At 46.3% G+C, this 25,480-nt stretch overlaps 11 protein-coding genes across 11 annotated transcripts; 6 read left to right on the forward strand and 5 right to left on the reverse strand.

Annotated features, from left to right (window-relative positions):
- Positions 1-319: 319 nt before the first annotated feature.
- AOL_s00007g552 (uncharacterized protein) lies at positions 320-1,768 on the reverse strand (the record flags this gene model as incomplete). Its single annotated transcript, XM_011120452.1, has 5 exons — positions 320-480; positions 540-1,038; positions 1,141-1,554; positions 1,605-1,690; positions 1,756-1,768. The coding sequence occupies 5 exons, from the start codon at positions 1,766-1,768 to the stop codon at positions 320-322; spliced, it is 1,173 nt and encodes a 390-aa protein (XP_011118754.1).
- A 1,471-nt stretch (positions 1,769-3,239) lies between these two features.
- AOL_s00007g553 (uncharacterized protein) lies at positions 3,240-4,543 on the forward strand (the record flags this gene model as incomplete). The annotated part of the gene is made up of 7 exons (XM_011120453.1): positions 3,240-3,282; positions 3,342-3,366; positions 3,439-3,527; positions 3,616-4,015; positions 4,087-4,191; positions 4,261-4,373; positions 4,500-4,543. 7 exons carry the CDS (start codon positions 3,240-3,242, stop codon positions 4,541-4,543), a joined length of 819 nt encoding a protein of 272 aa, XP_011118755.1.
- Positions 4,544-5,255: 712 nt separating this feature from the next.
- On the forward strand, positions 5,256-6,066 carry AOL_s00007g554 (uncharacterized protein; the record flags this gene model as incomplete). Its single annotated transcript, XM_011120454.1, has 5 exons — positions 5,256-5,299; positions 5,412-5,457; positions 5,580-5,609; positions 5,674-5,857; positions 5,927-6,066. The coding sequence occupies 5 exons, from the start codon at positions 5,256-5,258 to the stop codon at positions 6,064-6,066; spliced, it is 444 nt and encodes a 147-aa protein (XP_011118756.1).
- Positions 6,067-7,212: 1,146 nt separating this feature from the next.
- Positions 7,213-8,113, forward strand: AOL_s00007g555 (uncharacterized protein; the record flags this gene model as incomplete). The annotated part of the gene is made up of 2 exons (XM_011120455.1): positions 7,213-7,901; positions 7,963-8,113. 2 exons carry the CDS (start codon positions 7,213-7,215, stop codon positions 8,111-8,113), a joined length of 840 nt encoding a protein of 279 aa, XP_011118757.1.
- A 315-nt stretch (positions 8,114-8,428) lies between these two features.
- On the reverse strand, positions 8,429-11,352 carry AOL_s00007g556 (uncharacterized protein; the record flags this gene model as incomplete). The annotated part of the gene is made up of 7 exons (XM_011120456.1): positions 8,429-8,440; positions 8,505-9,599; positions 9,658-9,725; positions 9,782-10,265; positions 10,330-10,966; positions 11,031-11,175; positions 11,250-11,352. The coding sequence occupies 7 exons, from the start codon at positions 11,350-11,352 to the stop codon at positions 8,429-8,431; spliced, it is 2,544 nt and encodes an 847-aa protein (XP_011118758.1).
- Positions 11,353-12,907: 1,555 nt separating this feature from the next.
- AOL_s00007g557 (uncharacterized protein) lies at positions 12,908-15,263 on the forward strand (the record flags this gene model as incomplete). Its single annotated transcript, XM_011120457.1, has 10 exons — positions 12,908-13,038; positions 13,099-13,125; positions 13,196-13,265; positions 13,347-13,446; positions 13,517-13,603; positions 13,671-14,088; positions 14,155-14,519; positions 14,590-14,770; positions 14,855-14,912; positions 14,988-15,263. The coding sequence occupies 10 exons, from the start codon at positions 12,908-12,910 to the stop codon at positions 15,261-15,263; spliced, it is 1,713 nt and encodes a 570-aa protein (XP_011118759.1).
- Positions 15,264-15,714: 451 nt separating this feature from the next.
- On the reverse strand, positions 15,715-17,786 carry AOL_s00007g558 (uncharacterized protein; the record flags this gene model as incomplete). The annotated part of the gene is made up of 3 exons (XM_011120458.1): positions 15,715-15,981; positions 16,053-16,688; positions 16,746-17,786. 3 exons carry the CDS (start codon positions 17,784-17,786, stop codon positions 15,715-15,717), a joined length of 1,944 nt encoding a protein of 647 aa, XP_011118760.1.
- Positions 17,787-18,242: 456 nt separating this feature from the next.
- Positions 18,243-19,054, forward strand: AOL_s00007g559 (uncharacterized protein; the record flags this gene model as incomplete). Its single annotated transcript, XM_011120459.1, has 3 exons — positions 18,243-18,344; positions 18,429-18,685; positions 18,742-19,054. 3 exons carry the CDS (start codon positions 18,243-18,245, stop codon positions 19,052-19,054), a joined length of 672 nt encoding a protein of 223 aa, XP_011118761.1.
- A 187-nt stretch (positions 19,055-19,241) lies between these two features.
- Positions 19,242-20,721, reverse strand: AOL_s00007g560 (uncharacterized protein; the record flags this gene model as incomplete). Its single annotated transcript, XM_011120460.1, has 4 exons — positions 19,242-20,192; positions 20,258-20,376; positions 20,447-20,533; positions 20,598-20,721. 4 exons carry the CDS (start codon positions 20,719-20,721, stop codon positions 19,242-19,244), a joined length of 1,281 nt encoding a protein of 426 aa, XP_011118762.1.
- Positions 20,722-21,734: 1,013 nt separating this feature from the next.
- AOL_s00007g561 (uncharacterized protein) lies at positions 21,735-23,232 on the reverse strand (the record flags this gene model as incomplete). The annotated part of the gene is made up of 2 exons (XM_011120461.1): positions 21,735-22,886; positions 22,990-23,232. The coding sequence occupies 2 exons, from the start codon at positions 23,230-23,232 to the stop codon at positions 21,735-21,737; spliced, it is 1,395 nt and encodes a 464-aa protein (XP_011118763.1).
- An 841-nt stretch (positions 23,233-24,073) lies between these two features.
- Positions 24,074-25,477, forward strand: AOL_s00007g562 (uncharacterized protein; the record flags this gene model as incomplete). The annotated part of the gene is made up of 4 exons (XM_011120462.1): positions 24,074-24,107; positions 24,178-24,661; positions 24,756-24,873; positions 24,929-25,477. 4 exons carry the CDS (start codon positions 24,074-24,076, stop codon positions 25,475-25,477), a joined length of 1,185 nt encoding a protein of 394 aa, XP_011118764.1.
- Between the last annotated feature and the right edge of the window lie 3 nt (positions 25,478-25,480).

A 25,480-nucleotide genomic window follows, 5' to 3' on the forward strand; every position in this document is an offset into this window, starting at 1 on the left:
CATTCGCGATTCTGTGTCAACTGTTTCATCTTGCTGTTTTATCGATGAGTTGCATTCCTACGGCGTTCTGGGATGCCTTGAGGGTTGTATTGTAATGCCTACGAATGACGACTTAGTTACTGATCATTCGTACTATACGAAAGGTCCTAAGCAATAGCATTCCCCAGCTCTAGAGTGACAATTATATTACATGATTCGTTATTAGTATACCAAAAAGAAGACCCTAAAGAAACTCCAAAAGCGCTTTAAGAAATGACCTGCGCTTGCAAAGCCTAGAGACCAACTTGAACTCCGTAGTATTAGCTCTAGCAGTCACTACCTAATTTGCACCTCTTGGTGCTTTCTTAGAGTCCTTCTTAGCTTTTGCATCAAGCTTCGCCCTTTTCTTTTTCTCGGCGACCTTTTCTTCGTTTTTACGCTTCAGATTTGCTAGTTCTTCTTCGGTCTTGGGGATAACTTTAAAAAAACCCTCCAGTCGCGCTATGAATAATTAGTGATCGATTGAGTTAGTGAATTAGAAGGGTTGTGAAAAGCCTTACACTGCTGCGCAGTTGTCTGATTTTTTGACAATCTTGCTGCACCACTTCTGACGCGGTCTTCATTGAAACCTTTCCCCCCTACTAGAAAGTCCACGAGGCCCTCTGTATCTGGCGCATCCCATTTGAAATCGCATTCGTCTGCGGGTACCACCTCAGGATTCATCAATAACTCCCGAGCATCTTGGTAAGGAAAATAATCTGGGACCTTATATTTGTCCTTATCTAAGTTCTCAATGACACCCTCGATTGATTTGTACTGGCGAATCAGTTTCAAAGCAGTTGTAGGGCCGACCTTGGGTATGGTATCGCAATAATCACACCCGAGGAGAATACAAAGGTCAATGAACTGTTCCCTGGTCATGTCAAGTCCCGCCATAACTCTGTCCAGATGAATCTCTTGAATAGGCTGTTTCCGTTGCTCACTAAAGGTTAAATGGCGGAGTAGGATGGGTGTCTCAAAACAGAGGGTATCCATGTCTTCGGATGCAGCGGCGTAAACCTAGATGAAGAAACGATGCGGTTGTTAAGAGACAGCACTGTATAAACCACCATATCAAAGATACTCTTTTATTTTAGTTTTCCGTCTAGGGGTGGTAAATACCTTTCCTGACTTAGCCAAAATAGCACATTGTGCTTCGGCTTCACAAGGCGCGTCGAGGTAAGGTATCCCCATAAGTTTTAGTAACCTTTTACACTCTTCATTATGTTCTCTCGTTGCCCTAACCGTCCTTCGAGAGAATTTTTCAATCTCTTCGGCAGTTCCGACTTCTTTGGCCTCCTCGTGAGCCTCCTGGGCCTCAAATTTTCGAGCTGTACGCTTTGCAAGCTCGCCAGATTTCAAAGTCGGTGGCTTGCCGTCAAAGACGTACAGTGGCTTAATACCGTTATCGACCATTCGTAATGTTCGGTAAAACATTCCCATAAGATGGGATGTTGTTTCTCCGGTTTCGGATGTGAGAACTTGGCCCTCGGACCTGACAGCAATGAGGAAGCTATAGATACTCATCGATGCATCCTGGAAATATTAGATGACTGATGTTGAAGTTGCAACCAGAATCTACTTACAATGGCGACCTTGCGACCAAAGTGATTCTTGATCTCCCCATTCTTGATAGCATCGGGAGCTGCTTCCGAGATAACCTGGTAAAGCTCTATGGCCCAAATTAGTTCCAAAGCATAGACTTAGGTATATTACGACAGAGGAAAAGATACATACGTTTAATTCCCATCTTCGGGGCCGGGTGTATTTTGATAAGAAAGGTAGGTATTAGCTGCGGTATTAGCGAAAGACTTGTTGTTGAGTGCTATGTGGTTGATGGCGCGTGACGACAGGTTGGAGGTGGACGGCGCGAGGTGGACGGCGCGAGGTGGACGACGCGAGGTGTGTATTCTGCCGCGGTCAACCCACCCCGCCAATTAGCCCGGGATCTCAGCAGCGGCAGGTTCCCGGCCCCACCAAGCCATCGCCGAGCTCCCTGGCCGAGGCCCGGCCCACACTCATATAAATATCGTATACATGGACAGGTATCGATATCTACGTAGACTAAGTACCTATATATACTGCGGTGCACCCTTCGATTAAGATCCTCCCTCGTTCAGCAATCAACATATGCAATTGGCAATAGTGACTTGCTCTAAGCTAAGCTAAGCCGCCGAAGTACGAAGTCGAACACCGGTACCTTATATATATATATACTTAAGTATATATGCTAGCTATATAGCTTTATATATAGCTAATTCGATCTATTCCTACAAGCCGAATACTACAATATCGAAATAACATAACCCATATAATTGATATCATATGGTATCGTAACCGTAATTTAAGTGGGTACCTACACGCGAATAACCGAATTTAAGTCAATACGTATACTACCTCCTCCATAGTATACGTATATATACGTACCTGTTATGTTAACTCATTAACATTATAGCTATTACCACTGGCCAGGTCACCTGAATATTATCACAAATATACTTAAATACTTCTAAGTACCGACTTGAGTATTTACCCTTCGAAAATGTTCCGGACTGTCATGCACCCACGCTCCCACCTGGCGAAACGCTTGCGGTCAAGTATTCTCCGCATAGAAAATCAACGGCTCCGAACACAAGGTCGGGCGGCCTCGACATTTGATTACAAAGATTCTTTGCAACTTCGTAATCTATTAGAAGATGAAGAAATTGCAATTGCATCAACTGCGGAAGAATATTCACAGCAAAGGCTACTCCCCCGAGTGCTAGGTGAGTATGCGAGAACCCATTGCAGATATATACCGCTAACTCGGACCTTACCCATGGGAAGCCGCATATCGGGATGAAAATTTCGACAAGAGTATCCTTAGGGAAATGGGGGAGGCAGGTTTTCTCGGCGCAACAATCACGGGATATGGCTGCGCCGGTGTCAGCGACGTCGCCATGGGGGTTAGATACCTCCCCCCTAGAAGAAAATTATTCCAATACGCTGCTAACCGATACGATGCAAAAGTTAATAACGAGGGCAGTTGAAAGGCATGTCACAAAATCTATCCCTTTACTCTAATCGTAATCAAATATACTAATTAGCTGCAATCTTGTTGCAAAAGATGATATAGAGTGGACAGTGGATACCGGAGTGCATTGTCCGTCCAGAGCTCCTTGTCGATGGGGGCAATTCATGATTTTGGAACTGAGGAGCTCAAAGAACAGTTCTTGCCCACTATGGCAAAAGGAGCCTTAATCGGTTGCTTTGGGTTGACAGAGCGTGAGGCATATGAGTGACGCAATTCCATAATTGACAGCGTTGCTAATAAACACTTCTAGCGAACCATGGTTCTGATCCAGGCTCGTAAGTTCCTTGACGTACGCTTAGTGACAGGTTAACGCTGTATTCGATTCTCTAAAATGCGATATAAATCAGGATGGAAACCACCGCAAGAATTGATCCTGATCGTGAAGGCATGTATTTACTTTCAGGTTCAAAAACCTGGATCACGAACTCACCCATAGGTTTGCTACTCCCCATGCCGTGTGATTCAGAGCTAGAATTAAAAAACATACTCTAATACATATATTCTTTTTTATAAAACCACAATAGCTGATGTTCTCATCGTCTGGGCCAAACTTGATGGTCAAGTTCGGGGGTTTCTCATTGAGAGAGCTAGATGCCCCCCTGGCACTCTAGAAACACCGGCAATCAAGAATAAAACAGGGCTCCGAGCATCGATTACCGGGATGATCCATATGGACAACGTACCCGTACCCAAAGAATTCATGTTTCCGGACGTTGAGGGACTCAGAGGGCCATTCGCTTGCCTTAATAATGCTCGATATGGGATTGCTTGGGGAACTATGGGGGCATTAGAAGATTGCATTGAAAGAGCCCGCGATTATTCACTGTCGCGGAAACAATTCAAGGGTAATCCATTGGCGAAATACCAACTTATTCAGAAGAAATTGGCCGATGCAGTGACGGATGCCACATTCGGGCTTTTGGCGTAAGCGAGCCCAATGATGAAAAACGTTACAAAGGACGGATATAATAACACCAGGCAAATATATTTCGTAGGTGCGTCCAAGTTGGGAGACTTAAGGAGCAAGGGCTTCTAGCCCCGGAGATGATATCCATGATTAAGCGGCAGAATTGTGACCGATCGCTGGCTCATGCACGACAGTGAGTAAGAATTGTAACCCTGTTTATAATACCAACGGCTAATGGGAAAATAACAATTTACCTACATAGTCTGCAGGAGATTTTCGGAGGGAATGCGGTAGCAGACGAGTATCATATAGGGCGGCACGTAGCCAATTTATTCGTCGCGCAGACCTATGAGGGCCAAAGCGATATCCACAGCCGTGAGTGCATACTTACCTCCTTACATACACATTTGAAATCCTCAGTTTAGAGCGATATCCCTTGAGTCTAGCTTGAGTTTGATGTGCATCCCTACTGGTACTAACATAAGCCTGGTATACATACAGTAATACTGGGGAGGGCTATCACTGGGATCCAGGCGTTTTGCTGATGGCTTTAGCAGCTTCGCTCCCCGAGACCAGTATGCTCTTAATTATCTTAGTCCCTACTTTAGTACCTGTTTACTCGGCGTATATGTACCACTTAAGCCACTTAAGTACCTAGTAGTTAAGAGCTTATCTAGTATCTATAAATTATAAAATAAAAAAAAGAACTTGAGCAATTTATACTTAAGAATAGCGTAAAAATAGACGATGTGTTGTGTTTGTTGGATATAGTCAATGAGTGTGTTGTGTTTGTCGGATGTTCTATTGCCTTCTTTGGCCTTCGACAAAACAAAGTAGGATTGCTGAACGAACCAACTGATCCCGAGCCTCTTTCTTCTTCTTCCTCCATCTTCCCCCCTCCCTCCTCTTCTCGTCATCATACTCCCTCTCCATATTTTTATACCGACAACTTCAAGGTACCATCTGCACAGCGTTATCGTCATCATCGTAATCTAGGGCTAATTCCTCTGCTCTCGCATCTGCCATGTATGTTCCCACTTCTGGATCGAGCTCTCATTTGGAGGTTCTCACAGTTGCCTGACCTGTCCCACACGATCCTGTTACTTTTTCATCAACTTTCTGCCCCTAGAAAGTTAACCTCTGCATACTCACACACTCTCTTACCTTTCCCTCTCGGTAGACCTTTGTATAGACTTTAGTGCTTTCGCTCGTCTCTCGCCTTGGAAACAGGCCTCCATACAACCAAACAAATCAGATATGGCTCTCAAACGCATTAACAAGGAACTCACGGATCTTGGACGGTATGTAGACTGCTTGCTTGGCACTTGCAGCTAACACTCTCCTCTCTACATATGGCATCGCTGTATTCCTCGATCTTAGTTCCTCGACTAACTTGAACCCACTCACCTAAAGTGACCCGCCCTCCTCCTGCAGCGCTGGTCCTATCGGCGATGATTTGGTAAGTTACCAGCTATACAATAAAATATAGTCCAGTCAAGAATCGATATGATTGCTGCTGGCAGCGGCTTCTTGCATTCTCTCGAAGAATAATCACAACTAATAACCCATCCCGTCTTTTAGTTCCACTGGCAAGCAACAATAATGGGTCCCGTAAGGCTCCATTGTCAGCACTCAAACCCAAACCTATACGGAGCTGACTCAATACCCTAAATAGGCCGATAGCCCATATGCCTCTGGCGTCTTTTTCCTCGCTATTACTTTCCCAACCGACTATCCCTTCAAACCTCCAAAGGTTAACTTCACAACTCGTATCTACCACCCAAATATCAATTCCAACGGAAGCATCTGCCTTGATATTCTGCGTGATCAGTGGTCTCCTGCATTAACTATTTCAAAGGGTATGCCATTTTTCTTAGCTTTATTCCATCGCTAGTACGACAATCTAATTCTGCGGTGATAACTGCTAGTCCTTTTATCCATATGCTCAATGCTCACGGACCCGAATCCGGACGATCCTCTCGTACCAGAGATCGCTCATGTTTACAAGACCGACAGAGCTAGATACGAAGCAACCGCTAGGGAATGGACCCGCAAGTATGCTATCTAGAACGACCCTTGATGTCAGATTTAAAGACCTCGGCACAATCATTCAGGCGGCGTTCTTTCCAGTGTCTTCTCTCTTCTCTCCTTTCTTGCGTCTCTCGTGTCTTAACAAGATTTCGTACTGTTAATTCACAGGCCTATGGATACAGCCAGACTGTTGGTTTTTTTGCTCTGCTTTCTTGCTTGTTTCCACACCATGCTTAAGCGTAAAAGTCGCGGCGAAGCAAGGAAATGGACTCGTATTGTTCTGGAGATACTCTATGTATACACTTTGTTTTAGGACTGACTCTTCCCGCGACTTTCACTTATACTCTTGATTCTGGAACCTCAGCGTACTCGGATTTGTCTACCCATCCATATCTTCAGACCGCGTATATATGTGTGAAAGAGACCACCCCTAGCTAGGTACCTACGTAATTAAATATTCCCTTGAAAGGGCCTAGTATACAATTAGAACATATACTTTACTGATGCGGACTGTGGTAGACAAGTGTCGACCTAGGTAAGTACCTAATACAGACGTAAGTACAGTAAACACGCATATACGAAGTACACACCTCTTACCTAGATCCCTCGACGAGTCCTAGACCTCAGGCCGGGAAAGCAACATCTCAAGTGAATATAAATAGATGGCAAAGCTAACGCCAAAGCCATAAAAGAATACTCTCTGTGGTGGGCTCACGCTTAATCGAATTCAACCGACCAATCCCAAGTTAAGGCCAGGCCAGGCGACAGGCCAGATCATACACAACAACATACATTCCCCACCGACAACCAACCATCCTCACGCTTATAACTAAGCTTCGGCTGTTTTAGTAGGTGTAGATAAGCATAATATCCACACACCTAGTCGTCTCTACGCATGCATCCAGGACGTCTTGCACGGTAGCATCTTAAGCTCGTCGATGTCGCTGCTTGATTCCTTAGGCTTGCACCCGATGCCTGTATGCCTATCTTCTGCATAAACCACAGTGGCATGGGCGTGAATCGATATTGACTCCCTGTCTTCTACCCGTACGTACGACAGTCAGATTTTGTGAGATACTACCTATCTCCTATGACCAAATCCCTCTACTAGCGTATTGCTTACAGACACTTACAGGTAGTTTCAACAGTACAACCTCAGCCGTTCGAGGTGAACCATGCAACTATGTCGTCATCGCCTAACTCTCGGTCTTCGTCCCCGGCACCTTCGTTGGTGTCTTTTCTCTCCAATTCTGTAATCCGAACTTTGCAGCGGCTGTCTTCCGAGGTTACCGGTGAAGATGAATTCAATAGCCACCGTCGGGATGTTCAGAACAGCGATAAAAATCATTCATACCCCCGATCAAATGCGCCAAGAGCACCCCCGAGACAACCGTCTCCCTATTTGCCTCCAGCCTTGTCGTCTCTTATCCTCATGTCGTCCTCTAGTAATAGATCGCTACTCACAGAGGCGATAGCGGAAGAGATAAGGCTTTTGATACCGGCCCGGTTACAATTACACGAGACATGGACACTAATGTACAGCCTCGAAGAACATGGCGTAAGTCTATCAACACTATATCAGAGGCTCGGAAAAGGTGCCTTTGTTTTTGTCGTTAGAGATACTAGTGATGGTATTTTCGGTGCGTTCGCGAACGAGTCTATACAACCATCTGCAGGAAGATACTATGGAACTGGGGAATGTTTTCTATGGAAAGCCTCCACACTGTCGAGTAGTAGCGCCTCATCTTTGTCCATTTCGAACCAGTTTTCCAGTAGAACCTCCGATAACATACGCTTCAAAGCATTTCCATATAGTGGAGTGAATGATTACATGATCCTTTGCGACCGAGATTTCATATCTTTTGGTGGAGGGTAAGTTTGCTCCTGTTCTGATTACACACAAAATTGCTTATTCAACAATAACTCGCTGCAGAGATGGTCACTATGGTCTTTGGGTTGACGGTAATTTGGATTCTGGTGTTTCATCCACCTGCCCAACCTTTGGAAACGAACCGCTATCTGAAGAAGGGGACAAATTCACCATCTTGGGGGTTGAGGTCTGGCGGGTAGGCCCCCCAGGATGATGAACCGATCAGCTGCTTCTGCCTGGACCGAATCTATATTACCTCAAATTGGGCGGCATTGGTTATTGGTTTCGCGGGAGGAAGTATGAAGGTGGAAGATAATATTTTGTTTGCATAAGCTGTTAAATATTACAACGTGGTATCTTTTTCCGTGGAAATTCCGACATTCAAAAGTCTAATGTTGATGTTTATATTAGAAATAACTATGGAAAATTTACGCCAAATTAAACGCCAATTAAATCAAGGAGGCTATAGGGATGAGATACAAAAGACTATATGGCATCTCATAGGCTGGGATTAGATGATGATCAAAGGCTACATGACAACCTATAGATGGGTTTCTATATTAGCTTTGAGTATTTGATGATAATCAAGGGTAAGGGACTCTTACGCATTCTTGCTCCTTTTGCGGGGGCGGGAGCCACTCGTAGTCCTCAAATCGCTTCTTCCCACTCACGCTGTTACCCGAGAGAGTTGGGGACTTCGGTGGAATGGAATCTGTACGTTGGGGCCTGATTGGAGAAGGCGGTGGGATATTGTCCAGTTTTGCTTGGGGTGTTGGTGCTTGAATGGGAACGAGAGGCTTCTGCTGGACCGGAGTTTGTAGGACAGGCGCGGGTGGGGGTGCGGGTTTGGTCTGTTGGGCTGCGGAAAAGGACGTTTGCACTGGAAGGTTGGGGGTCGGGGTCGGGGTCGGGTTTGGGCGTGAGCCTGGTGGGCTCACGATTGCTTGCGGTTGTGGTGTGAAAGATTGTTTCCGCCCTTTGTCACTTGGAATGGTTGGCTTTTGAATTGGTTTTTCGACCTTCGGAGCGGGTAGAGGCGCTTCAAAGCCTGGGTATGGTATGCTCCCAATTGAAACGCCGCGACCTTGGCCATGAGGGCGTAGAGGCTGGCTGGTGGGGAATGCCGGTTTATTGGTATTTGGAGCTGAGAAGGCAGATGCCGGCCTCTGAACTGGCCCACCGCGTCCGCCCTGTGTGGGATATGTACCAGCGGGAACGAGAACTCCGGAAGGAACAGCAGTCTGAGGGCGTGTCATATGCCCTAGATGGGGAGCTGCGGACATTGGCCGATTCGAGGGCCCTATGGCACTCGATGGCCGGCCAAGACCACCTCCAAAATTACCTGTCGTTGGGCTTGTCGGATAAGGGGTTATCGAACTTGTTCTTAGCGGAGCTGCTGCACTGGGCTCCGTCACGAAAGGTTGTATACCTCCCGTAGCTGGGTTTATGAAGCCGGGGGTAGAGGAACGGATTGCGTTGTTATTGGTGTGACTGAATTGAGGTTGGGGCATCCCAGCGGGTGGTATAACTGGGTTGGGCATATCTACCGCCGTTGAAGTCGGCCTGTTTGGTATCCGAACTGACCGGCTAGCGCGAATTCTTGGTAGTGCCACCCGCTCGTGGTCGTTACGAGAGAGCGTTCTCGATCTCGATATCCCATCCAGGCGGCCTTTCGCGTCTTTGTTACCATGGGCAGCAGCCTAAGCGTGACATACTCAGTTTGCGAGATCTGATAAGAGTGTTTGCACAAAATCCTACCTTGTTATACCAGCTTCTAGCTTCCGCCAAATTGACTGGGACTTGCATCCCGATTTCGTAGAAGTAACCTACGTATGTAAAAATTAGACCTAGCCTCGGCTTCTTTGGTGTCATCGTTTCTTACCCATAGCAAACTCCGCAGTAGGAAGTCCACTCTTCGCCGCTTGTTTGGCATATTTAAATGCTAATTCTTCATTTTTGCCAAAAACGCCCTCATGTCCGCAAAGGAACCATTTGCTAATTGCCATATCAGCTTCGGGTTCACCTTGTCTCGAAGCTAAGGCATTGTAGTGTAGAGATAGTGCCGGATCAAATGAGCATCCTAGCTGACATAGCTCATACGCCTGGGCCATTTTGACCTGAGCCTTTGCAAATCCCAGAAAAGCAGCCTTTTCAATCATTACCTTGGCTTGGTTGGCGTCCAAGCTGAGGAAGATCTCTGGGATCGAAAGACCTGGCAGGTCTCTAGCAAGCATTAATCCGTAAACGTAGGCTCCCTGCGGCGCGTTTTCATCTGCAGTTTCCGCAGCTTGCCTAACAAGCATTATACCACGGTTGTAATCTTGGGTTTGGCCATGTTGACCTAGCAAAGTCATCATACCAAGACGCTTCAATAGAGTGTTAGCTTGGAAGCTTATATGGATCAACAAAGAAACTGGGAAGATGACGAACGTAATTAGAGGCAGAGTCGTTAAGAGCTGCTCCTTGAGTGTAGTGTTTAATAGCCTTCATGGGCTCGTTTGAATTCTCATACTGCATTCCCATTCTATACTCCGCTCGGGCATAGCCTCGGTCAGCAGCCCGTGAATAACATCGAAATGCTTCTCTTCGGTCCACCCTGAAGCCTAATTTGCCAAATTCCAACCATGTACCTTTCATAAATTCTGCTTTTGGGTGGTGTTGCTCCGCAAGAAAGTTGACAATGTTCAAGGCATCACTTCTGAGCTGATATTCTACGGCAGGGGTCTGCGGCCGGCCATCCTCCGATGTTCTAGCAAGATACTGTAACGATGTGTCTACAAAATTTAGAGAATCTTGGGCCCAGGCTAGTTGAGTGTCGGGATCATCGGAAGCCAAAACTGCTAGTCTTGCGGATTCTAGATACCGCTCTTTCTCATCATCTGTAGGGGGTATATTTGGGCCCGGGTTTTCAAGTTTCGGAAACGGGGTCCATGAAGGTTCCTCAAACAGATCGCGGTGGGTTGGAGCTTCGACAGGCGCTGGATGTTGGTTACCGAGATGTGTCGTCGCCTTGCTTTCCATTGTTCCGATCGAGTCAGCAATATTTGTAGGGACTTCGGGCATAAGCCTACCGCGGATATTAGCTCTTTGTATTTATTAGCGGCAATGATTTATATGCGATCGCTTCAAACCTCTGGGGTGCTGGGGATATCAGCTCGGGGGCCGGCATCGTCCAGTCATCATCTTTACCCGGAATGAAAGTAGCGCTCATGCTCGGCATCACTGGGAGACCAGACTGATCTAAGCCGCCACTATATGGGACAGATTGGTGATAGTCTATCGATCCAGGGCATCATGTAGTTAGCGTCGAATTCAAAAACGCGATATTCGGCATCTATGTACGTATGTACTTTGTGGTTGGTCTTGATAGCCACCGGCTTGTCCTCCCCAGTTTTGGTCATAGCCATAGTTATTGTGGCCTTGAGGGTCGTAAGAGCCGTAGCCCTGAGACATGACGAGATGTCAGCGAAGCTTTGGGGACCAGGACGACACGGTGATGATGATGATGGTGGTGGTGATGTTGGTGGCGGACTTGACGTGGGGTCGTGTGGGATACAATCTCGGGCAAGGTTTCAAGGCTGTTTCGAAACAGGGTTGGGAAGTGGATGGGGTTTTGTTCTTGTTTCGGAGGAACGGGGACGTGTGGATAGTTTCTCAGGAGACGTAGAAACTAGTTAATCAGGAGATATTATAGGGACATGCTCAGTTGAGTAGGTTTAAGAGCGCCTAAAATTAATCGGGGCAGTCGAAGGGAGTTATAAAGATAAAGTGCTTTGAGGGTACCCAGGCAACATAGCCTAGAGCTTAGGTATCGCACTGGGCCGAGGAGGCTTGGCAGTGTTGAGATGGTAATGGGGTAGCGTTTCTATTAATACGGGGCAGCCTTGTCTCCCGACTACCGGTACCTGCTTAAGTGTACTTACTTAAGTACGTAGTATACTGTGCAAATAAGTACTTGAGTAGGTAATTAAATCCTGTCTGCCTGTGCTGACAGCAGCGCCTGAGTGCTTACGCATCTGTATCAGGGGCATATCATACCAGCATGTAAATTTAAGTGCATGCCATCGACCTGTACTTACATACGTATAAGTACACGGCATAGCCATGGCATGGCGCTGGCCTCGAGACTAGTCGATGTCCGAGGATTTGAAATTTATCGAATAATCGAGTAGTACTTATAAAGAACACAAATTATATACACACAAGCATGCTTAAGCAGGACCTCTAGCCTGAATAAGAGGTGCTAGTCGGTAGGAAATATGTCAAGTCCAAGTCAAACTATTGGCGTGTTATCCATCAAGGCATATACACCCGCCCAAATGCGAGTGGATGCGCCTGTATCCAAAGAACACCTCGGCTGCACATACTCTCAAACCGTTCTGGTCGAGTAGACCTACTCCACCATCAATTCTCGGATGCATATTTAACCAAATATCTGAAGTAACTGCCCAAACCGCCGGGTTAATTGCTGGTTTCGTCCGAATTCAGCGTTTGGCGTAGCTGGATTGGGGGCCATCCAGCTGCAACAGGTGTCGTTTCACGATGGTATGAACACCACACCCCCCCTCATTCCCCTCAACAGGCGCTCGCCGCCGTGGCCTGATAATGACATTTAGATTCATACTCTGTGATCCCTTAAAACCCATATCCGCCCTTCAGGTCTGGATTTCTTGGATGTCTTCTAGCTTTGTCTTCTCTTCTCCTCTCTTTCATGCTCTTCAGTCATCGTCGTTCCCACCCATATTCGTTCCCTTGACGATACATTGGCTTGGCCAAAGCATCCTCACATACCGAAGGCACATCTCCGGATTCTAGATACATATATAATTAATTATACTGCATATGCAATTGTATTAAAACCTAAAGCAATCGATATTAGAGAGACAGTCGACAAGCCCGAAAGTTTCGAAGTAGCTATAGCTGAACTGGCCGGCCCAGTTGTGAGCTTGGAACCGAAAATTCGGGGTCAAAAAAAGAAGGCACAGGCACGACCCGAAACTGAGAAGCAATGCCAGTGAGAAGTTCCATTTCGTCGGAGCGGGCAAGATGGCCAGCGCTGTCCAAGGTCATGGGCAATTATACCCTCCACACAAAGGACGACGCCAAAGTCCTCACCCTGAAACAGAAATTCGACAAATGGTATGAAGATAAATGCAACAATTTCAACACATAATTAATGCTAACATCTGAGGCAAATAGGATGGTCAACGAGGGCCATAGAAGAATGTTGGTGCAGAGTTGATCCTGATTACTTAGGAAGTTTTATTTAGCTGACCAAAAAAACTTTTTCTTTTAGATTTGTATTCACATTCATTCTACTCCATTTAATGGTTTTCGGATTCGCATTTGTCAATTTTTCGGTCAAGGTTAGCTCATATCGACATTTTAGGCTTGAAGCCAAGAAAACCAGAATTAAATGGAAACCCCTAACCCAAATCACTTCTTAGGACAACTTAGTTGGAGCAAGAACAACATTCGGTATCACTTATCCAATTGCTAGATCTGCTGCGCTGGTTTTGCACGTGGATGTTGCGTTAGTCCTACTTCGTAAGCTAACAGGCCAGCCGGCCACCCATGATATACGCCCATTCATGAAGTTTGCTAATTGAATGTTCAGCTGTCTGCCGAAATTGCATCTCGCTACTCCGCCGGACACCACTGAATACAATTATCCCATTTGATAAAAATATCACCTTCCACATGTGTAGGTTCATCGATATCACCGCTTCGCATGGAACTTGCACACCTAACCTCTTTCTTGTACGAGCTAGTGACGGCATGGTCGATTGTATTCTTCTCCCTTCTCCACACGTTTGCTCACTGGAACAATTTTGCACAATTGGCAGCGAAAACTGGACTTGGGTTCAAGGGCTTCATGATGGCAAATTTCCTTACAGGTCCAGGATGGACGGGTTACATAATGCTGGTTGCCCTTATCGCTATGGCATGGACTGCAGTCGAGAAATATCGTCGGGCGAATTTTGAGAGATTTTGGTATACCCATCATCTTTTTATCGTATTCTTTTTTTTCTGGTCGTTCCATGGTGCCTTCTGCATGATTAAAAATGACAGAGAACCACAATGCGTCGGAATCGGTGTCTTTTGGAAATACTGGTTGGTTGGTGGATTCCTCTACCTCTGTGAAAGACTTGCTCGTGAAATCCGTGGCAAACACAAAACATATATCAGGTGAGTTGCCCAGGCTGCCATATCTGTGTCATGAGTTTAATATGCTAACCAAGTTACGCCAATTAGTAAGGTTATTGAGCATCCGAGCAACGTCGTCGAAATCCAAATCAAAAAGGACCATACGGTTACAAAAGCCGGTCAATACATTTTCCTATGCTGTCCCGAGGTGTCTATTTGGCAATACCACCCCTTTACCCTGACAAGCGCCCCCGAGGAAGATTACATTTCTGTTCATATTAGATGCGTTGGAGACTTCACTAAAGCGCTCGCAAAAACACTCGGGTGTACTCTGGATAAGAAAGGCGGAGATAGGGCACCAGCTTCGGAAAAGCCCGACAAGTCAGATAAACGGATGTCTCGGGTTATCGGGGTCAACAAGGAATCTACCACTGGTGATATAGACCCTGCTTTGAGAAGGGTCTTGCCTCGAGGTTTGTGAAAGCGCTCAATCACCGAACGTATAGGTGCATAGGCCGAGAGCTGAATTCAAATTTGAACTAGTTTATATTGATGGGCCTTTTGGGTCTGCTTCGGAAGACGTATTCAAATACGAGGTTGCCATGCTTGTTGGCGCTGGTATCGGAGTCACACCATTTGCCTCCATTTTGAAGAGCATTTGGTATCGCGTCAACTATCCCCAGAAGCGTACTAGATTGTCCAAAGTTTATTTTTTCTGGATCTGGTAAGTTCTGTCTGCGATCCCTTCGCCTGCATTTCAGTTTCTAATATCGAGAAGTCGTGATTTTGGCTCCTTCGAATGGTTCAGGTCGCTCCTCATGGCGATTGAAGCACAGGATATTTCTCATTTAATCGAAGTTCACACAGTAAGTTCCCGCATCTTTGAGATTATATATGACAAATTCCGCATCCAGACTAACACCATTTCCTTTCTTCGCTAGTATCTTACTGCTAAAATCAAAGTTGACGATGCCACCAACATCATGATCAACGATGCCAATGCAGAAAGAGATGCAATCACTGGTCTTCGTGCGCCAACCAACTTCGGTAGGCCGAACTGGAATTCTATTTTCAAGGGCATCAAGTCGATTCATTCCCCTGCTGAAGTCGGTGTATTCTTTTGTGGCCCCAAAGGACTCGGGTCCCAGCTTCATGTTAAATGCAATGAGCATTCTGAACCTGGTATGTCGTTTGTTTGGGGCAAAGAGAACTTCTGATGTAAAAATTTGGCTGCTCAGAAGTCATTTTTAATTTCCTTGTTATATGTTGTGACCTCAGCATCCATTCGGCTTATTGGTCCCGTTAGAAATTTGGTGTTGGCGTATATTGCAATATTTTTATACCTGGAATCCATTTGATAGTGTAGATACTCTGGATGAAATACTACTTATAGTAGGCGTAAGAGCGGAAGCATTGTATCTGGTTTACGAGAGAACTTGTAGTGACTTCTAAAAACAAGAATAAACGAGCCTGAAACTCCAATCCTTTGCATGTGATTACAACATAAAACCGAACACCAAAAATGCAAGACTAATAACCTAGAACTCAAACCAAGCTAAGTTGAAGGTCCCACCAATAGGGCTAGAAATATTATCAATTTTTGATACAAGGACGGCGCAAGGAAACGAAACTCCGGCCTAACCAATAGCTTTCTTTGTTTCCTTTTCTTTAGGCGTCTTTAGAAATCTCGCTTTGATTCAAAGCTTTTCCAGCTTGCAATGCTTGCAGCTTTTGCTGATAAGATGCCGTAGGGTTAAATTTTCGAACTGTGCGGATGTCGTCCATTGAATATCCCGGAATACGGATGTTCCAGTTTCTTTCAAGAATCATTTGCACATCACGGATATCCAAAGCATCACTTCCGCGGTGTTTAGCCATGCGGCAAGCATAGGTGAGGAGGGTGTCGACAAAATCGTCAGTTAACTCTAAAACACTCTGTTGGGAGTTTTTTCATCTGCGGTTAGTGGGATAAGACAGACTAAGCAAGAGAGAAGCTGCGTCCCTACCTCTTCAACCTCGGGATCTAGGCTTTCATCTGGATCAATTTGCCGAACGAGCTCCTGGAGCTTGCGTTTACTCAGCAGTCCTCCACTAGCCTCATCTAGCTCAAACTGTGGGGCTTTGGCGATGGCTGGGGCTCCGACAACTTGACTACCAGAAGGGGCGTGTGTGCCACCTGGCAACGTGGGCCTAGCCGGAGGCACGGGAACGGCGGTCGGGGCTGGCATGGTCAAGCTTTTGGGGATCGGGAGACGATGTGCTGATGCGCCCTCTCGTTGCATAGCGGGGGTATTCGCAGTTACTGGAATGGAAGGTTTTGACGATAAGTCGGGCCCTGGTTGAGAGATGGCTTGTTGGAGAGTATGCGGATGAGGTGCGGTTGGCCCACTCACCGAGGAGGACCGGGGGGTGGCGTGTGGTGGAGTTTGAACGGGCATCTGCGAGATGTTTGCTCCGGGGGGAAAGACAGTCTGGGTAGCTGGTGTTCTAAGTGGAGTTGCGGATGTTGGCGACTTCTGGGAGCCCGCCTGCGGGTTGCTATGCACGGCATTTTGAGCGCTGGCAGCTGCGAGCGCGTTTCCAACTGATCCTATATTCGACGAGCCCTGTTGGAGCGTCGGTGCTTTTACAGGGACCGCAGCCTAACCCGTTCAGTTTATCGGACTTCCTATCAATAAGACGCTTTTAATTAAGCTTACCTTGGCCAAAGGAGGTACGGCAGGCCCTGTAGCACTGGCAGGTATGTCGGCAGCCGTGGTAACAGTAGTAGGGATCTCAGCCGCTGGGTTATTCCCAGCAGCCGGCTCAGTACTTGACGCATTTGTTGCTGCTGCATTACGAACTAAAGTAGATTGCTGCATACGGAATGCATTGATAAAATCCTCACACTTTTTATTTTGTTTTTGAATTTGCTCGAGCTGTGCTCGCTTGTCGGCCAGCTCCTCTGAAGAGAGCGGCTTCTCGGGACTACTGATCGCAGCCTGGAGTGACTGGATTGTTGTCCGAAAGGATACCATCGAAGCATACGCGGTTCGAAGCCTTGCCTCTGCTTCTCTTCTCCAGTTATCCGCATTCTCAGGGTCAATGTGGCCTGGGACTAAAAGTTTCATCGGTTGGGATGCTCCATTGCCACCGGCCGAGGGTGCGTTTGCTAGTTGGGTAGTAGGCCCGACATTAGAACCCGGACGATTACTTATATTCTGGCCAGCAACAGATGGTGCGGGGCGAGGCTGCGCAGCTACCTGCGGAACCAGGGGCACCATGGCCGACGCCTGGGCCTGGGGATGTTGATTTGCAGCAGTTGCGGCGGCCCTCTGGCTTGCTTGTTGGTTCCTCAGGTTTGCCATGTGCTGGTTAAATTGTTCAAGCTTCTTCATCGCAGTTATTCCCCGGGGATGATTCTGGCCAAACTGTTGGATTTCAGCTTTGAGTCCTTGCTGGATTTGTATATATTTGGCCCGCGTTTCCTCCATAGTGCTCGACGGCTGTTGAGGAACGCCGGGCGTTGGTTGATTTGGTTGTCCGCTTGGAAGCATGGCTACTATAGTATTGTTATTCAAAGTAGGAGCGATAGGCAAAGGTATATGACCGTGACTGCCAGAACTGACGTCTGCTATGGAAGCAGGTTTCGAAAGCTTAGGCGATCTAGGCACGGAGCTATGATTCGACAGATACGGTGGGCTGGAAATTTGGTGCTGCTGGTGTTCTTCGTCTTCACGGGGCCGTTTCTGCTTTATCATTGAAGCTATACGGGCGTTTGTGGTGAGCAACAGGTGCGGGCATCGGAGTTATTTATACACGAGCAAATAGTGGCATTTGGAAGGACGCGACTCGATCCGGATCCTTGTTCTTTATACCTAAATAAATACTTGAGTAGGTAGTTACCAAGCATACACCTTACATAAGTGCTGATATGTAGGTTATAAGAGTATGTAATGGGTTAGTGGTCGAGATTGTTTTTGTATGATGACGATGGCGAGAACAATGGCAGTGACGGTACGGAATATGGTAGTGATAATTATTAGCGCGGAACCTGAGTCTGATGTTTCTGCGAGGCTTCCGCGAGGTTCGGAGGTCCATGAGAAGAACCCCCGAACCGAACAACCACCCGCGCATTGCATTGCATTGCAACATCATGTCAATCCTAAACAATAAGTAACACACCACCCAACAGAACCAGATTCGAGAATATCATAATGGCTGTTAGCGGTAGATTCGAGCGCCATCTCAGCCAAATCGAGGAGGCCGCGAATGATATCTCGTCCATGCGTTTTAGCAAACCTGGAATATTTACAAATGTATGAGCCTTTCAAATCCTCGGAGGCTAGCCTCGACAAATAGTATCGGGCCGCATCGCTAACTAGCATTGGAAATCCAAACAGTCACAGGTCGCCCGTCCGCCGATAACATCTCTCATTAGGGACACTTCTCCATACGAACGTGTGCTCTTTTCGTCGACCTTGAACGAAGAATTTACAGAGGGGCCTTCAACACTACCAGCCAAATCAGGACTTCTCGGCTCCCTATTGGACGGGAATCTTGTGCACCAGGTCCAGAGCACTGTTAAAACGGCCCAGTTGAAAGGAGATGTCGATGTTGAAATGCTGTTACGGGGTGCCGAAGATTTGGCGAGAATATAGTAAGTGGTAGTGATCACGCGTCGGAAGGGAATATATTCTTCTCACAAAACGGTAGCCCAATCCCTAGTTTAGATGAAAAAATTGAACAACTCCGATCCAGATACCAAGACCTTTTCTCCAGCGTTGCATTGCACGAGGAGCTTGTCGCCGCACAAAGAGCACAGCTGGACCTCCAAAGAGGAACAACCAAAAGCGGCTTTGTTCACAAGACCAAAGCACCTAAAGCCACACGGGATACTTCGACAAAGGCCGAAATTCAAGATGAGGAAATAGCAATAAGACAGCTAGAAGTTAGAAAATTTGAAATGGAATCAGAGATCCGGGAACTAGACCGCAGATTGACAGGGCCAATATCCAAGGCCTTCTAAACTAAATACACCTTTGAATTATTCCCCGCGCGTATTACTTTAACGAAGAGTTAAAGTTCATAGGTTGGTGGTTCGCTTTCATAAATATTCTATTACCAGATCAAGTATCCCGTATCTTAGATACCAGATTATTCCCACTACCCTCGCGAATTGTTTGGAAATATTCGCTGGTAAGATAGCCGAAATCCTACCCGCCGAGATGGAGTTTTGGGGCTGATATCTGTAGCTGCAGTTGTTCACCTACTGTCGCGGAAAACCTGAGATACCTGGGATCGCCTGGGCGTATATCCTCCCAATTTTCAATCCTTCGAAGGAAAGTCTCAGCGACGTCGATCTTTTTAGCAAGCACAATTGTTGGGATCGCGTTCATCGTCGAAACAACCACGTTGGAACCCACCGGCCTTACCCTGACAGCCCATATACTATCATTGTAACTTCCGAAGCTGACAGTCTCAAATTGGATTTGTGCTCCTATTCCACCCAAGTTTTCGATCTCCACAGGCTCGCATTTACCCATTTTGATAGGGATGTGTCTTCCGAAGAAGTCTACTTCGCGAGTGTTTAATCTTTGTCTGAGACGAAATTTTACTAAAAGCCTGTGTGTAGTTTCAGGGTGTAGCATGTAACTAGTGTGGCAAACCCGCTTGAATAGTTTTGCGGGGAGTGGGCGCAGACTAGCATCCATATTTTGCGCTAATCTGTTGTGTCGTTGAAGCATGAACTTAACTTGCTTGATTTCTTCGACGGGGTCCAGATCCCTATGTGCCGGTTGGACTTGAATGACGTCGAATCTTACCTGCGGCCGTACAAGAGAATCCCGAATACATGACTTGTTGAATTCGTCGCCGAAATCTCTGAACTGTCTTGAGTGGCCAGGACGATCCTCGTATATGCTGATCCTCTCTGCCTCGTGATAATAGTTTAAAATCATTGATATGAAACATTTTTTGAAGTCCATGGTTGTCGCAAACTCGTGCCCAAGCTGCGGATGATCCTGCTTCAGGACAACAAGATCAAAGTTAAAGCCAGCGTTTCCTAGGATCCGTAGCACTGTTTTTGAGAATAATATTCTGCTCCGTCCGGTCAAGAGGACGTTCAAAGTATGGATATTTTGATCGACTGTCCGGGCGATATCAACCTAAACCAATTCATCAGAGTCAATGCCCCCGACCTTGTGGGTGTCTCATCGCGCACGGTACTAACGATTGGCTTGTTCCAACGATCGGGGTACCGACGCTCGTGACCGCCCTGAGAAGCTACGGACGGGCACGTACTACGTTGATCCACCGTGGCATCGAGTATAGATGGAGTTTGCCACCAACCTGGCATCTTGTCAGTTATATTCTTGTTACAGCACCAGAATATAAATTCCTGATTGGACTGAAAACATACCTCCTCCGAGTAGACGATCCCTGTCTCCGAGGATACCAATCGATGGCCCATCCCATATATTGCTAGGAACCGGGGACCGGTACAAGGCTGTAGGGGAATATATGTTAATAGATCTAGTATGGCGGCTCCCCACTCCCAGAGGGGTGCTTACTATTGTCGAAATCGATTACACAGATACGTTTGATCTGGTTGATAGCGGGGAGAGGTTTTGGCGGAGCAGCGATAGACCAAGCTAAAACAGCAGCGGCATCTTTCGATGGGCTTGAAGAGTCCATGGCTTGTATTCTTGCACGATGGTCTCCGGCTGTCAGAAGATACAAGGGCTCTCGTGTCTCATAGGTACAAAGGGATGTGATACGGCTAAAACGAAGAGAACTATGGCCACTTGCCCGGGAGAGTCTTGATATCCTAAAACAAGTAACAAAGTTAGCACTAGTGGGATTCACCCGGAAATTTTATTAAATGGTAGGCAAGCGCAAGCATTGCGAAGCCGGGTTCTAGTAAACAGGCTAGGGAGCTTTATATACATATTTTAGAAAATGTACCTTGACTGTCATATGCACGTCATGTGTGTTTTAAATTCTGGCCGGACAATGATCTCCTCTTTATAAATACTTAGCTACTCAGCTACTTAAGTAAGTATTCAAGTAAGATCAGAAACGAAAGAAGTACTTCGTATGTAGGACGCTGAAAATGTTAAAACAAATATACAGTTAATAGGTAGGTACTTAGTAAGTGAGTAGCAGGGCGCCTAGGGCTATAGCTACCCGTAACACAACAATTGCCACAAGGGCAATCACCTGAGCGTAACCCGGCGTATTTGATAGCACTACTATCTGCGCTGCATTCAGAAACCGGTGATTAAATTCCAAGGCTGCGTGTTGAGGAGATGGTCGGGGTATTTGATAGCAATCAATTATATTTTAAGGTCTAACAGGCTGGGCTGAGCTGGGGTTTTTGAGACTTTCAAATTCTTGCACTTGAGGTGTTAACATATGTTGCATAGTAAGCGCCAAGCCTAGCGGCCAAGGCTGGTTTTTTCCTCCCTCTCGGATCGAGCGCGAGCTCGATTAAGTCAATACTTAAGTACTAAGCTTCCTCCTACTCTGTTATAATTACCTATATCAAGTACATAAATACCTTACCACACTTAAGTACTTACTTACTTAGTATGTAAGTACGCAGTAAGTACCTACCTACTAGCGCTAGCTTCATTGATGTAAGAACTAGATAAACACCAATCCGGATCCTCCAGACCATTTATTTTATCAAATTGGTGTATATTATGTTATCCTGCGCAATATGCAGCAACCTGTTCCGCCCTCCGGCCTACTAACCCTTCGATATAGTCTAGAAAAGTTTCAAGCTCTAACATATTGATTTCCCCGAGACCTAGATGCGAACTCTTTAGAACCTTTCCACTCCACAAAGCCCTTACAAAAAAGCCCCCGGTCTTTTTATCTTTGTATATTTCAAAGACGACCTCGGATCCCATCCCTGGCCATACCATGATGTTTAGCTGTAATATAGAAAGAAGGCGAGAAATAGAACCGTCGTGCGCAATGTTGTGCCGGTATTTTACGCTGCTCTTCCTCGAAACACTGTTCCGAATATTATCGGCCAGCTCTGCGACCCAGACACCGAACGAACCAACGGCTGCTTCCAGAGATTGAGGTGAATCCCGGTAGATATAAGAGTACTCGTACTGGCCCATACGGAAAACTGTATCTGCTTGATGCTGTGTTACACACTGACTCGAGTTTTTTACTGAGCAGGGAAGCGGCTTTTGGTGACATAGACGTGCTGATAGATTATCATAGTAATGATCAAATGATTTGTGAAATCCACTGTCATCGGCAGTCACACCGGATATGTGATCGAGCGTGCCTAGGAAATCCTTTGTTTTATCTAGATGGAGTCGCCATTTCGGGTCCATGCTGCCCACGCCATATTCTTGATATAGCCTAGAAGCCTTGGGGCAACTATAGCTGGGTTGTAGAGAGTCAACCAATCCTGGCTGAATTGACAATGGAACTTGTTTAGGATGTTTTGGTCCGAACATACCATCGACAAGCATGCCCGCAACTTGGCTCGTAATCTGGTTACCTGTAACTCGGTAGGCTACTGTTGAATCGTATTCCGGGGGTAAGAACCCTAGCATAGTTCCATAGACCTCGTACAAGTCCCTTCCGTGCTGCCAGGAGTCGTCAAGACCTCCATGAGTGATCTGCGGGAATTGACAATTGCCTCGAAATCCAGGCGCGATAAATGGGTTCACAGAATTCTCCTCAACCCTCCAATAGACTTGTGCAGATGAATTCTTCTCTGCCTTAAGTGGTTCTCCGTAAGTGTATAGCCCTTGATCTGAGCAGTCCCATGAATAGGTTTCCACGGGGAAAGAGTTGTCTTGATATGGTGTACGTTTGTGGTGCCGTTGAATCTAGCCAAACGACTCTATCATATTAGTAATCGATGGTTTCTTATACGGATAACTACCATGGATTAATTTGGGTAGTCATATATGGAACGAAATAGAGACTAACCACCTCCACGTACACAAGTTCAAACGCTGTCGATGGAATAACGTAAGTTTGTGGGTGAACATGGGGCATGTTGCACCAATTATATCGGCCCAATTCCACACCATCAGGCAATGTCGAGCCATTGAATATAAACCCGTGTACGCCATTGTCACTGAGAACGCTGGTTAGATTATTGATCCAGGTCGTAGTTGGGGGGTGCCATTGGCTCCATGCTGCACCGATATCCGCCGTTGTGGTCGCCATGAAAACAAAGGTTGTCGGAAATAGTAGTCCTGAAAAGCAAACCACCATGTAAATGTATGCGAATAGCAAGGACGAAACCGTTGCTATGAGTAATCCCAGTGAGGAAGAACCGGTGATTGGCATTGTGCATCTCTTCGAAATATAATATATCGAGGCTGCCAGCTGCAGGAATTCATTTGCAGCTGGAATTGGATGGAGCCGCTCTAGACCTAGTCTAGCTGGACCCTTGCCTCGAATATACGATATGCACAGAAACAGGCCGGAAGGTGCTGGTCATGGACAGGGCTGCTGCAGCTGACAGATTTAAACTATGAAGAAGTCTATGAAATATATATACTAAGTACCTAGGTTAGGTAAGCACTTAAGTACTGGGTACCGCATGCATTGAGGTAGATTTAGTATATACTAAGTACTCAAGCTAGTAGGTACTTAAGGAGGTAAGTACCTAAGTAGGTAGGTAATTAGGTACGCCATACCTATCGCATCGGTATTGCATTTCGCAAGATTCGCATTTGCGCGTGGTCACCCTTTATCCATGATCCTTCTTCACTCCGTGAGTACTTCATTAAGTATCAGTACTTCCTGAAATTACAAGCAAGATGTAAGACAATTAACACGATAACATTAGGTATTTCCGTTCTGCCCCTTGGCTTGCACTGCACTGCCGAAGGCTTCCGGTCCAGCTGCCACCCTTTGCCGAGATTTCCCACTGCTGGTCCTGTTTTCTCTTATTGGAAATTATTAATTTAAACGGGAATGAAAAGCCATTTCAATTCATAAGTCTTCACTCAACATGCGTCCGCTGCGAATAACAACAAATTTTTTGACAAACTAACTCAGGATGGCCGACGGTGGCTGGCTCTACTCGGATGGTGGTTGGTAACCCCCGTTCATGGTCTTTTCCACTAATATCTAATATCTAATGCGTGTGTGGCCCACGTGTAGGTCGTCAACGCTTCAATGCGACAACCCTCAAACAGTACGATTATGTCATCTACCCGAACAATACTATCTCGAACTATTCCAGCTGTGTTCTCGCCTTTGGGGGTTATATTCCCACGGTAATCGGTAATGGGTCCTGGTACAATTCAACTGGATGTGACACACCAGTGCGGCCAATCCGCACGCGAGGCATTGTAGGAATAGTAGCTGCCATCATTTTTGGAGTTTTGCTTGTCCTCTCCTTGGTCGCCTTGAACAAACATGGAAAGTCTTTCCTCCCTGCGGAAAAGCGATTTCGTCTGGTTGGGCGGAGATGGCCCTGGTACTGGTGCATCATCACGGCCAGTGTCGGTATGATCAGTGGTTTTACGGCTGTGGATGTGGACAGGGTTTGGGTTTTAGGAACCGCTGCGATCTTCCACTTTATATTTTATCTCGTTACCCTGCCTGCTTGTCTATCTGCGATCTGGGAGATGACCCGTAATTGGTAAGCCCGCCATCCGAATTCCCCCCGGAAAGTCAAGTTAGATTTTGCCCCAAATTCCTAACCGCAAACTCGGAATTCTGTCGTGGTCATCTAGGGCGTCTTTTGAAGAACGAAAAGGTGTGGATGAGGACTTCGCCAGGTACAGACAAGATGACCTGAGATCCAAAATCGAATTTTACGAGCCTCTTCTTTTCTATCTCTTCAATTTCCTGGTAAGCCAACTGAATCGAACATCTATTGACCCAGAACACTGATGATTTGGATTAGAGCTTCTTTTTATCGATATTGAGAGCCTGGAACCCTATTGCCCGATCGAATGTCAACGTTATAACAGATGGACGGTTCCAAGCCTCTTCGATATTCTCACTCCTTGCGTGGATAACCACTGTTGTAGCCCATTTGATTGCTCGACACTATTATAAAACCCGGAAAGCTCCCTGGAAAATTACGATTTCCCTTTTGATAATTCTTATACGTATCGCCTTCAACATCGGAAGCTCTTTCAACTATTCGATTAGTCAACTTAGATACCAAGCAACACCGGCATATATATACTGTCTTGGTTATCTACCCGTGATTCTGGCCATCTCGGTCATCTTGTATTCCGGTTGGAAAGAGCCAAACGAGGATCAGGAATTGCTGCGCCTGAGGAATATTCGGATTGCGACCCTAGACCAAGAGATGTCAACCATGCCGGACAGAAAGTCTACAGGGAAACATGGGACTGAAAGAAAATCCCATGCAAATCAATCAAGGAGGACGAACAGGCCACCCACACATGATTATTGGGGCGATAATCGGGAAAACCTTGTGTAATAT

This window comes from Orbilia oligospora, assembly GCF_000225545.1.
Source record: "Orbilia oligospora ATCC 24927 unplaced genomic scaffold scaffold00007, whole genome shotgun sequence".
Lineage (NCBI taxonomy): Eukaryota > Fungi > Ascomycota > Orbiliomycetes > Orbiliales > Orbiliaceae > Orbilia > Orbilia oligospora.